At 41.3% G+C, this 13,326-nt stretch overlaps 1 protein-coding gene and 1 non-coding gene across 5 annotated transcripts in view; one reads left to right on the top strand and one right to left on the bottom strand.

The window, feature by feature from the left end:
* Positions 1-4,600: 4,600 nt before the first annotated feature.
* Ankrd42 (ankyrin repeat domain 42) overlaps positions 4,601-13,326 on the top strand; it is a 43,791-nt gene continuing 35,065 nt past the window's right edge. For 2 of the 4 annotated variants that reach the window (XM_051192250.1, XM_051192248.1), the window contains exons 1-2: positions 4,601-5,555; positions 9,463-9,626. In XM_051192250.1, the coding sequence (XP_051048207.1) occupies positions 5,411-5,555; positions 9,463-9,626 (309 nt within the window). In that variant the 5' untranslated portion in view covers positions 4,601-5,410. Of the gene's footprint in view, positions 5,556-9,459; positions 9,627-13,326 lie in introns of all 4 variants that reach the window. The other 2 variants (XM_051192249.1, XM_051192247.1) reach the window with 1 other exon arrangement.
* On the bottom strand, positions 11,146-11,286 carry LOC127228983 (U4 spliceosomal RNA). Its single transcript, XR_007835077.1, has one exon. It is a non-coding gene; the product is annotated as a U4 spliceosomal RNA (small nuclear RNA).

Raw genomic sequence — 13,326 nt, 5'->3', positions numbered from 1 at the left:
ACACAAACCTTAGTAGTCTCCAGTTAGCGGCAAAATATAAATGCGTTATGGGACAGCACAAATGATGTTATATACACAAACACTGCCATGAAAGAATTGTACTGTCTAATAATGTAGGTAAAAAAATACTGGTAGGTGGGAAGGTAAAAGGTAGAATTGCCAAAAGAGGAAAAAAAGTTGGTCAGTTAAAACAAAAAAATTCAGTAAGATTAAATAAGACAGTATTTGAGCCAGACATGTATACTGTTAGTCTTCTATAGTTTAGTTCCTGGGGATATGATCCTTCTGGCCTCTGGGTTGGTACCAGGCAGGCATGTGGTTTACATGCATACATGAAGACAGTCACACATAAAATCCTTACAAAGTTGAAATTTTTGATACCATGTAAAAATAGTTTATCTTCTATGGTAAGATTTCAGCTTGATTTTACAGTGTAATGTTCCTATTTAATTTCTCATTGAGTAGCTGGCATTGTAGCTATATCAAAAAAGTACATTAAAAAAGGTCAATAAAAATTACTCAGGAAATTCTTAGGAGTCTAAGCAAGTCTACAAAGAGAAGATAAACTGACCAGGTGTCATGTAATCCCTGTCTTTCTAAGACAGGGGCAGAAGTTCCAAAGTTAAAAGGCCAATATAGATTACATAAGCCCTATATCAGAATGGGGCTGAGGCTATACACTGGCAGAACATTTTCTTATGTGTAAGGCTGTTTGATTCAAAATGGGCAGGGAGAGGAACAGAAAATTAGTAGGCTATAGTGAAGAACAGCTTCAATTTGTGGGTCAGAGAGATGATTTGCAGGTAAAGGACTGCCTAGTCTGATGGAAGGGTTCCCACAAGTTGTTCTCCGACTTCCACATGAGCACTGCAGCATGCATGATCCTCTACTCCACCCACAGAATAATGTAAAATTAAGGAAAAATAGCCTCAATTATTATGATGGTAGTTCTCTAATTCAAAACAGGGTCAGTTTCTTGAGCAGAATGTTACTCAGCAAACAGAGTAAATTAAGAGCCAAAAATTATCCATAGGACATCCAAGGCAAGGACATAGTGGAGAGCATTAAAGGGAGAGGTGTGTCTTGAGTGCATGGGCAGAACAGGCTTCAATGGTCTAGAGAGTTTGGGCAAAATAGCGAAATGTCTTACTTTTAAAATGTTTACGAGCACACGAAAACAAAGGAATACAAATAGTTGTCAAAATCAAGTTGCCCTAAGCTGGTCCCACTCTCTGGAATAATACCTAGGGCTGATTTATAGGACAATCACTTACTTGTCTTATCTCACTTTAGAGAAACAGACCTGAGAGCTAGAAATGGCTCAACAGTTAAGAACACTGGCTGCTCTTCTTGAGGTCTCTAGTTTGAACCCTAGCATCAACATGGCAGCTCTAGACCCCAGGGTTTCAATTTTCTCCTCTTGTTTATGAAGGCACCAGGCACACTGTGATGCACAGACAAAAATCCCATACAAATAAATGTTTGAAAACAATTAAAAACAAACCAGGTGTAGATAACTAACCATTACAAACTAGAACTATAGTTTCCTGTCTAAAACCAATTCCTAGTCTCTGGAATGTTGATATGTCCACTCCAGTATGAACTTCTCTTGCTTCAGTTGAGAAACAGATTTTACTGCCAACTTACCTTGAAATCCTATGCAACCCGATTTTGTATCTTGATAGTTTTATTGAAACTGCTGTACCAATGACTTTGCCAAAACCAATGTGCTTTTCCTTAGCTTAATTGTGGACCATTACTTTTAAAACTATCTTCTGTTTATATGATAGCATCTTTTTATATTACATTTTATATTTCCATGCCTCATTTTTGTAGTCTATAATGGAATCACTCAATTTGGTACAGGTTTTTTCAAAAATTTCCTAAGATTAATTTTTAAAAAATGAAGTGAGACTACAGGCATTTTGTCTATTTTGTTCTCCAATGCATTATACCATTAATTAATGCCCGTAGATTGCATGTCTACCAGTATTTTTTTTTTTTTTTTACTATTTTTCATTCCTTTAACAAAAGTATTCTGAGTGTGTTTACATCGTTGGAGAATGTGTGCATATGTGCCATAGCATGTGTACAGGTCAGGGGAGAACTTGCAGCAGTCACTTCTCTCCCACCATTGTGTTTTCAGGGATCCAACACAGGTCATTAAGCACTTTTTATAGGCTGAATCATCATCTTGTCTCTGTACACCATCTTATAAATGTAGTAAAGCTTACTTAGCCATTCTCTTATGGACATTCCTTACTCTAACTGTAAAGTGCTACAGTGACTGTAGTTCTCTATCTGAGCAAGGTATTTAGAAAACTTTACATTGTCACTGATTCATAGGTAATTTATATTCAAAGTTTTGAATTATGATTATGTTAGCTTCATGTCTGGCAAACATTCTGTCCTACTTTTCCCCTGGTGATATTTGCCAAGGACAGATTACTTTGGGATATTCTTTTATGATTATAAAATTCTTGAGACAGCTTTTGGATATCTGTATTTTCCTAAATTTATAAAAGTCAATTTGCCAAACTATTTAGTATAGGTTGTGTAAAATCATTTGATTTTTTTTTTTTTGGCAAACCTCTATATCTGTTTCCAACACTGTTTTCTCTTCTTCTGTTTCTCAGATTTGCTGTGTCCATTGTGTAGGCTTATCTATTCTATATAGCACAGCCCAGAAATTGAGCTTTTACTATTTGAGGTAGTTATAACCACTTTGTTAGTTTAGTCATAGTAGGTTCCAAATCCCCAAGTCCTACTAACGTCATCCTGATCAATTGTGACCTGTTTCTTCATCTGTAAGAAATAAACACAATACAGATTAGGTTTAAAATTATTTCAGTTCAGTTGTCATAGGCACTGGTTTCACATATGTAATTCAATAAATACCTGTCACGAAAAAGGTCTCAAGTGCCCAGGTTCTAAAAGGTCTCAAGTGCCCAGGTTCTAAAGAGAGAAAGGAAAAAATTAGACTGGCATGACTAATCTCATATTCCCTTCCAACAGTGAAGAAACTTTGTTTGCAGCTTATCAGTTCACTTACCAGACAATCAGACCAACCCACACTTAACACAGTAGCTGCTGAGCAGCTCTTCTCTTGAATATCCTAGATGCCAGAACACCCAGATGTTGAAGACTGAATGCTTACCTTCTAAAAGGTTCACCTTCTCAGGGAGGGGGTGAAAACCAAATGTTAAGTAGGTGATTACAATGTGTGATATAATCTAGTAAAGGCTTGGGGAAATCAGGTGTTGAGAGGAATGTGCAAAAACAAACCAAAAAAAATCAAGGATGTAGTAGAAAAAAACTAATGTAGGTATTTACTACTTACTGTGTATCCACAAGCAGTATGATGCTTTTAAAAATAAGTAGAAAAATGTCTGGAACATTGAATACAATGTTAGACTGGTCATATAAACTCAAGAAATGTCAGTTAACTACTACTAAAAAGCTATGGTAAAGAAAATCAATTTACCTCAATAGAGAAGGTAAATGGTCAGATATTTTCCAAATGGGATCAGAGAACATAACCAAGGAGAGAACGAGGAGGGCAGAATAGTTTCTGGAGGGCAAACAACATACATATTCAGAGACAGAGAAATGTAAAAGTTCTTTTAGAGGACCCCAACTCATTACTCTTGACATGTGTGACAAGTCAAACATACAAGAAATATCCAACTGAGGGTTGGAGATTTGGCTCAGTGGTAGGGTGTTTGCCTAGCAGCACAAGGCCCTGGGTTCGGTCCTCAGCTCCGGAAAAAAAAAACAAAACAAACAAACAAACAAACAAAAACAAAACAAAACAAAAAAAACAAAACCCAAACAACCAACCTGAGAATTGCAAGCTATATGGACACCGCTTACAGTTTTTATATTCTCAGCGGCTAGCACAAAATTTGCACACATTCGTAGAACTGAACGGGAAGAAACATGTTGAGCAACGTTGTTGGAACGCGTTGGTTCACTTAAAAAAATGTCAGAGTGAAAGAAACGTTGCATTTAAAGTAGGACTGGAGTCGTCTTCTGACTAACGACTGCTGTTTTTAGAACTTAGCTGCTGTTTGGCTTTAGCAAACTACTGTATCTCGAATGTGTCGACCGGGGATGACACATAACAAGCGAGCCAGACACCGAGCATGCACTCAACAATGGCAGGGACCGCACCTAATACCGTCCCCTTTAGGCATTTTTCTCTATTTGCAAAGCCATCGGGTAAAAACAGATTTTCCTGCAAACCAGCACTGAAATAGTATACCAGGCTTGCCAAGGACGAAAAGGCCCCTCAGGAGCGGCACACAGGTCAGCTACGCGAACCGCAGTCCTGAGACCTCCATTGGGGGGCGAGATCCACGATGCGGTGATCCAGAGGCAGGCCTCGATAGGCTCTCGTGAGGCTGAGCAAACAATACAAAACGGAATAAAACAAAAACCCATTGAAAACCACTCGGTACCTAGTGTCCTGCGGCTTTCCTCAGACGAAGCCTCGAAAAAGGTGAAAGGAAGGAAGCGGGAAGTGACGCAAGCAAGCATAAGGGATACGGAAGTGACCGCACACCGGAAGTGTACTTGTTTCCAAGGCGACAGCCCCACCACCCCTTTCCTCCAGGCTGCGGGGACTGAGACGCTGGAAAACCACTCTGAGGAGGGCGTTCCCGCGGACGGCGGCCGTCGCCACAGCCACCCGCGGGTACAGGAGAGCGAAGACTGCGGCCTCCGCGCCAGCCGCCGCGCATGTGCGATCCGTGGCCCGCACGGCTACCTCGGCGCCGGGTCCAGGGAGAGGGTGGTGGAAGAGCAGGGATCCTGTCGGCTCAGCCCCGGAGAAAGAAACCTCGAAGAAGGTGACCGCCGCTCCAGGATCTCCTCTGGAAAAGTAGGTGAGAACGGCGGCTTCTCCCGCAGGGACTCGAGAAGAGCAAGTGAAGACCTAGGCCAGCACCGCGGTGTCTCTGAGGAGAAAGTCAGGGTTCACGATGGCCACCGGCAGAGCAGCCCATGGGTGGCTGTGAGGGGTGACAGCGGCCAACGCGGCAGCGACGTGGGCCGGAATCCCTGCAACTCGAGTGCAGCTGCCAGCGAAGACATCTGGGTGGGCGGCCCTGAAGCCCGAGGGCCCCGAACCAGCGACTCGGAGGACAAAGGCAGTGACGACCACAGCGGTTCTTGTGAAGGAGCAAGCGTGGATGGCAGCCACTGCCCCAGTAGTTCTTGGGGAGGCTATGAGGCCAGTGACTCCTCTAGGGTGAGCATAAGTGAAGACTCCAGCCGCCGCCTCAGTGGCTTCTGGGAGAGAGAAAGCGAAGAATATTCCCGCTTCAGGGGCTCTTGGGAGAGAAGGGAGGATCGTGGGCCCCGCGCCAGCGACGAGGAGTCCAGTTGCTGCAGCAGCAGTGACCCATGCATGGGAGCAAGTGAAGATCGACGCAGCAGTAGGGGCCTGGGCTCCACTCCTCCCCAGAGTCCAAGTCCGAGGGCGAAGGACTGTACCATGCCTGATGTGACCAATTCAGGCCCCTCCAAGTCCTCTAGGGAGACTGCAGATTCATGTGAGTCACTTTTGTTGTTATCCCTTGTTTTGGCCTCAAAACTTTTCCTACTTCAGGGGCATCAGCCCGATCTCCTGCTGGCGCACTCATTCTCTATTGCCATGCCTCCTTTTCCCTTTATTTTTATGGATTCCCTGTATTGCCTTATTTGAGCTTTTCCACATGTGTACACACACACACACACACACACACACACACACACACACACACACACACACACACACTTACTTGTCTGTCCGACATCTTACTCAGATCAAACAGATTCCCTGTATTGCCTTATTTGAGCTTTTCCACATGTACACACACACACACACACACACACACACACACACACACTTGTCTGTCCGACATCTTACTCAGATCAAACAGCATTTGCTAAATGTTACGTATCTTTGTAAGTTCTTGCAATAAAAGTTATTGCACATGCTTTAACAGTTAAAGCATGTGCAGCCTGTGTCTTCAGAAGCAACAGGGTCTTATTGTCTAGTTCTGACCAGTAGTAGTAGCAATAAATTTTATTGTTTGTGGAGCTTCAGAGGCTTCCCTGGACAACACCCTGGACAACAACTCACTAGGAGATATCTCACCCCTGGCACTGGGGGTTTTATTTAATAGTTTGATTCTGGGAATGTCCTTTTTCACCCATGTAGGAGCAAACTGGCTTTTTTACAGGCCTTATTGTGCTGTTGAAGGAGTTCACGTTGTTTTACCCTTTCGAATTCTATAATGAGTTTTGTAACTTTACTATAGCTCCTGGGCAACCCTCCCTGGGTGTTTGACCTCTGATACCTTATACAAGAATGGGCAAGTTTCCATGTTGCTGTCTTGCCTGACTACTTGTAACTGGCTTCACTGTTTGCACTCTTAGGCAATACTCCCCCAAAGTGGTATACCCACCAATGTATCCACCCCCAGAATGTTTTCTTGCAATAGAGAAAAATACATGCTGAATAGTCTTGGGAGGAATAACTCCCCACCCAAGAACCAGCTTAGTCCCTTTTATCTGTATTGTCTTATTGCCATATCCATACACTGTTGCCTACTGTCTCATACTTTTTAGGTTTGTCATGAATTAAGGTAAACTGAACTTTACTATTTTCCAAAGCCCCAAAGTAATTTGAATATTCATGGGGACCAGTAGATCTCTACATTGGCCCTCACTTGTAGATTACCTTGGCCTCTCCATCAAAGGAGTGACGATGGTGGCTACCACTCTGGGACACCTTCTTTTTCATAAGAGGTGCTGTGGGGATCATCTGTACCTTCCTATCTTTCTTTAACCCTTTGGTGAACTGCCATTCAGGCCTTAAAGCTTCATATGCTGTGCCCATTTAATACAGTTCCTCATGTTGTGGTAACCCCCAACCATAAAATTATTTTTGTTTCTACTTCATAAGTATAATTTTGCTACTATTGTGAATTGTAATGTAAATATCTGTGTTTTCTGATGGTCTTAGGCGATCCCTGTGAAAGAGACCCTTTGGGGGTCTTGATCCATAGATTGAGAACTACTGCATTAAGTTTCAAAGACTCAGCCGGGTGGTGGTGGTGTATGCCTTTAATCCTCACACTTTGGAGGCAGAGGCAGGTGGATCTCTGTAATTTCAAGATCAGCCTGGTCTACAAGAGCTAGTGCCAGGACAGGCTCCAAAGCCTCAGAGACACCCTGTCTGGAAAAACCAAAAAAAAAAAAAAAAAAAAAAAAAAAAGTTTCAAAGACTCACAACTATAGAAAGTTGACTTGTTATCAGTATTTCCCCTAGGAACTCTGGTTTGACACATTTGTCTTTGGGTGATTCAGATAGGACCTTGCCTGTTTACTCTTCTCCCCTCTTCCCATATGATGATCTATCTAGCTCACCAGGTGTCAGAGCCTCTCCTTCACAAAGATTCCATCCCACCATGGGGCTCAGCTAAGCCACTGAGTTCTATTAAATAAATATAGTTCTGTCTAGTCCAGTGAGTTGAGGTCCATACATAGCTCCTCTCATTCCTAGTTTCCTCAATAGTGCCTGTCTGTTATTTTTTTTTTTAATTCCTGGACATTTATAGGGACTTTAGATAGAGATAAAAAAATGTTCCCAACTGCTCTAATAAGCCAGGCTATTAAGGGCTGATTTCCCTCACACAGTCTTAAGTTACACAGCCTTTGCCTTATGAAAGTTATAGTTAGAGAAGAGTTATAGTCCCCAGTTTTTCTGCCTCCACAGCAGTCAGACTGATCCGGTTCACTCTCATGTCTCACAGCCTCACAATTCAGGTGGTGACATGCACTTTCATTGCTTTTTAAAGACTTTCCCCCAGTTCCAGCAGCTCAGGTGCTGAATATTCCCGATTACCTTGGTTTCTTGCAATGGACCATTATTAATGCCTCTATCTTCACGCTGCACTATAGATTTTCCCTTTTATTCTATTAGAGATTGGACCTGAGGGGTATCTTCTATTGCTTTTATCATCTTTTCCTCACTCTTGGAGTCTTCCGGTGGGCTCCAGGTTGATGGAGCCCAAGAAGGGCTTTTGAGCACAGATCTAACTGTACTCTCTTTTCCCTCTGGCTCCCAAACCTTAAGTGGCAAGTCAACACCTCTATTGCATCCTCTTGTTTATTTTACTTGCCAAATCAGAGACTAACATGGAGGATGCTAGCTGCCATCCCCCTTTCTTGTTGCAATTGCTTCTTTACAGAAACAAGTTCCTGATTGGGCACCACCTGGCAATCTTGACCCTTGTGCTTGTGTGCTCCTCAGAGACTGCAAAATTTCCTCTAAACCTTTAATTGTGTTAGAGCATTTCCATGTCCCTTGTCAGTCAGGTTTGCTGTCCCATACTGCATAGACAAAGATTACAGTCCTAGTGTTTCTCCTACAGACACTCTTAATCCTGATGGCTCAGCCATAACTGCATGTCTCACTACCTATTGCAAGAACCATGTAACTGCTGTCATAGCACAAAGGCACAGTAACATACACATGCAGGAAAGCATAACTCTATAGAATTTCCTCCATATATGCTCACCTATCCAGGTTTGCCAACCTTAGTTATATTCCTTGGTATCCACAGACAGGGTCATGTACTCAACTCTTGTCCATCTCATCTTTGGTTTTGTTATGTCCCTGTTCAGGTCCATTTCTTTGCAGCTTGGCTTCTTTTTGTCTGAGAGGGACTTCCCTTCATGGTGGATCGTGATTGGGACATGTAAACTGAAACAAATACTTTCCTCCCAAAGTTATTTTTGCTTATGATATTTTATAACAGTAATAGGAATCCTAACTATGATACTGAGCCTTGGAAAGTCATCAGAATTTTCATTCAAGTATTTCTAGCAGTTTATTGCTTCCAGCAGTATCTGTAAGCTGAACTCAATTATATTTTTCTGTATATGCTTGTTTCTCTAGATTTAGGATGCCAGTTTTTTTTTTTTTTTTTTTTCTGAGACTTTAGTTGTCTGTTAGGATTAAGAATGGTAATCCCCTGCCTTCCCTTCCCTCCTCTTTCCTTCCCTCCCCTCCCTTCCCCTTCCTTCCTTTTCCTTCCCTTCACCTCCCCTCCCTTCCCTCCCTTCCTTCCAACAGGGTCTTTCTTTGTAGCCTTGGCTGATTTGGAACTCACTATATAGACCAAGCTGGCCTCAAAATTATAGAGATCTGTCTCCCAAGTGTTGCGATTAAAGGCACTCACCACCATGGCTGTGTGTGTGTGTGTGTGTGTGTGTGTGTGTGTGTGTGTGTTTGTTTATTTATTTATTTGAGACAGGGTTTCTCTGTATTGCTTTGGAGCCTGTCCTGGAATTAGCTCTGTAGACCAGGCTGGCCTAGAACTCACAGAGATCTGACTGCCTCTGCCTCCCAAGTGCTGGTTTTACAGTTCTGTAATATACTTGAAGAGATTTTATTTTATTTTTCAGTAGGTTCCAGAAAGAAGGTGCATTTTGGTAGCATACATGATGCAGTGAGGGCTGGAGATGTCAAGCAGCTTTCAGACATAGTGGAACATGGAGCCAATCTCAATGAAGTTGATGTTCTCCATCAGTTCAGCCCTTTACATTGGGCAGCACATTCTGGAAGTTTGGAGGTAAGAGTCTACATCTACTGTTAAACTAAAATGAATTGACAATGATAGTTTTATAAATTTAGTACAGGGTAAGACTTCATGCCTGACACTCAAAATAATCTTCTTTTCAGTTCAATCTATTATTTGTGTGCTTTTTAGTAAGGCTTCCTAACAAAATATCCCAAAATGTAGTGTTGTAAAGTAACCGTTTTTTTTGTTTTCTTTTTTTGAGACAGGGTTTCTCTGTATTGTTTTGGTGCCTGTCCTGGAACTATTGCTGTAGACCAGGCTGCCCTCTAACTCACAGAGATCCACTTGCCTCTGCCTCCCCAGTGCTGGGATTAAAGGTGTGTGCCACCAACACCTGGCAAAGTAGCCATTTTTAATGCTCATGAGTGACTAAAGAAGTTGAATTGTCTTTGCTCTATAATGACTGGGGTTTTAGTTAAAGACTTGAAGACTACAGCTGGGGATATAGCTCAATACAGAGCACCTGCCCTGTGTACCTGAGGCCCTATACTCAGTCTTAAATATTGAACTAGTGTGCTGAAGCTGGACTCTCCTGAAGCCTCATTCACTCAGATTAATGGTTAGTACTGGAAGAGACTGAGTACTTTATTTCCAAGTAGATGTTTTGCAGACTTCTCTCTCTGGGGCTAGTTTGTGCTTCTTTACAATATGGTGACTAGGTTCTAAAGACTAGCAGAGAGGCAAACTTGTAGAGCATGATAGTGAACTCATGTTCATATTTTGCATAAAATTTAAAGTCCCAAAGTGTGCATTTTTTTCTTTTGTTCTTTTTCTCTTTACTCTTTCGGTTTTTGGGGGCCCACCACCTAGCTCTGAAGTAAATCACACACAGAGTCTTATTATTACTTATAAATGCCTGGCCTTAGCTTGGCTTGTTTGCCAGCTTTTCTTAACATAAATGAACCCATCTATCTTTGCCTCTGGGCTTTTTCCTTTTCTATTCCTGTATACCTTTCTTTCCTTCTTACTGAGTATCTTGCTGTGCAGCTGGGTGGCTGGCCCCTGATGTTTTCCTCTCCTTTTTCTCTTGCTGCTCCTCCTCCCTTGTTTCTCCTTCTATTTATACTCTTCTGCCTGGCAGCCCTTGCTATCCTAGTTTCTGCCTTTGTATTGGCCATTTAGCTTTTTATTAGGACCACTGGGTGTTTTAGATAGGTAGGTGTTTAATTTTGATTAGGCATGTTAGGGTAGCCAAAGAGTCCTTTGATTGCTGGACTTTAATACTCTGATAGCTGGATCTTGGTAGTCAGCCTCAGGAGGAAGAAGTGTTCAGTCAACTAAGGGAATAGACCTTGGAGGCTAGCTTTAGGAATGTAATCTAATATTTTTTATTTTTTTTTATTTTTATTTATTTATTTTTTTTAGCAAGGCAGAGGGAATTGGGGGAGAAGGACAAGGCCTGCCAGAGTCATGTTTCATGCTAGGGCTGGCTAGTGTCCCTTCAATACCCATTCAACATCATCAATTACTTTCATTTAATCTTTAAAGTGTTTCTTTTTTTTTTTTTCAGACTCCTTAGAGACTATCAAAAATTGCCAATGTGGACTACATTTCATGTCATTATGGCAGGGTATTGGGAAAAGTTTTCAATTAGCAATGATCTTGCCTCTGATAAACCTCATTTGCTATGATTTTGCCATTACAAAAAACATCTTTAAAGTTTTTAAAAAATATTTTATTTACTTATGTTTTAGACAGGGTCTCACTGTGTAGCCCTGGCTTTCCTGGAACTTCCTATGAAGACCAAGTTGGCCTCAGACTCATAGATATCTATCTGCCTCTGCTTTCTGAGTCCTGGGATTTAAGGATTAGAGTTGTGACTTCAGACTATTTCTGATAATTGCTTTCCCAGTTTGTTGGTCACGGAGGTTGGAATTTTTCTCTACAATATGCCTGAGCCTAGTGTTCACCTTGTTCACCTCCAAATAAAATGTCCTTCTGGTAGAAAAATGGAACTATATAACCAAGTAGATCTGTACTATGAAGCTAGGGATGGGGAAAGCTATAGGCCCTGGCTAAAACCAGAAGCCCTTTCCTTTCTGAGATTTTTTTTCCCTCAAAATATGTTTTTATATATGTGTATGTATGCATGTGTGTGATAATGTACACATATGTGCAATGTGCCTGAGGAGACTAGCAGAAGATGTCAGATCTGGAGCTGGAGTTCCAGGTAGTTGTGAGCTACCTGGCATGGGTACTGGGAACTGAACTCAGGTCCTTTGAAAGAGCAGCCACTGTTCTTAACTGCTGAGCCATCTCACTAGCAACTTCTGTAAAATGTTTTGGTTTACTTTTTTGTTTTTTAGGTAGGTTTATCATAGCCCAGGCTAACCTGTGTACTAGTAGCCCTTGAACCTGCAATTTTCTTGCCTCTCCCTGCTAAGTGCTGGGATTATAGGTGTGCCCCATGCCTGTTGTGTAAAGTATTGGGGGTCAGTATGCTAAGCAACTCTGCCAACTGAGCTACATCCCCAGCCTAAGATTCAGTAATTTTTAAAAATATATGCTTTATATTTTGTTACATGCCTTTTGTCAATTTCCAGACTTAAAAAGGTCAATTTTGACAACATTGTTAATTTGTCATTTATTCTGTGAAGGTCTCAGCCACTGTTTCCTTCAAAGATTTCTGAAGCCCTGTTCATTTTCCAACTTTTTTTTTAAAAAAAAACATGGTTGATCTCAGTATGCCTGTTCACTATACCCTCAAACTACCGAGCTTAAGGAACCCCTTTACCTCAAGCTTTTGATTAGCTAGGGCCTTAGGTATATGCTATGTACTGACTTTTAAATTTAAAAAAAAACATTTAAAAATATTTTACATGTGTGGGAATTTTGCTTGCTGTATGTTTATGCATCATGTATGTGCCTAGTGCCTTCAGAGGTCAGAAAAGGGTGTCAGATCTTCTGGAACTAGAGTTCCAGACAGTTGTAAGCTACCATGTGGGTGCTGGGATTCTAATACCAGGTCCTCTGGAAGAGCAGACAGTGCTCTTAACTAATTGATTTTTTTTTTTTTTGACAAAGGTTCAAATGTAATTTAATGGAGAATAAATCACATCTTTTAGTCTATTTTTCTTCTAATTCTTATGATTTTTTTTTTTAGATTTATTTTAAGTGTGGGTATTTTGTCTATATATATGTCTGTACACCATGTGTATTCCTGGTGCCCCAAGAGGTTAGAAGAGAGCATTAGATTCTTAACAATTGGAACTGTGGATGGCTGGGCACCATCAGGTGGGTGTTGGGAATTGAATTTGTGTCTTCTGCAAGACCAACCAGTACTCTTAATCAATGGGCCTTCTCGCCAGTCTCAAATAACATTTTTATTAGTTGTCCTAATTGGTGATTCATGTGAAATGAATGTGAACCTTGACCCATGCGAGGCTCCATGTAGAATTTATCCAAAATAAGCCAGGCAGTGGTGTTACACACCTTTAATCCCAGCACTGGAGAGTCACAGTTAGGCTGATCTGATTGATCTCTGTGAGTTTGAGGCCAGCCTGGTCTACAAGAGTGAGTTCCAGGACAGCCAGGATTACACACAAAGAAACCCTGTCTACAAACAAACAAACCCAAACAAAAACAAATAACAAAGAAACCAAATTTTTCCAAAATAGATAATAACTAAATATAAAACTTGAAAGATTTATATAAACACAGAAAAGAAACTTTGCAAATCATATACTTGACT

Source organism: Phodopus roborovskii, unplaced genomic scaffold (assembly GCF_943737965.1).
Source record: "Phodopus roborovskii unplaced genomic scaffold, PHOROB, whole genome shotgun sequence".
NCBI classification, from domain to species: Eukaryota; Metazoa; Chordata; class Mammalia; order Rodentia; family Cricetidae; genus Phodopus; species Phodopus roborovskii.
Note: the sequence above shows the minus strand (reverse complement) of the source record. Positions and strands in the feature narration are given on the sequence as shown.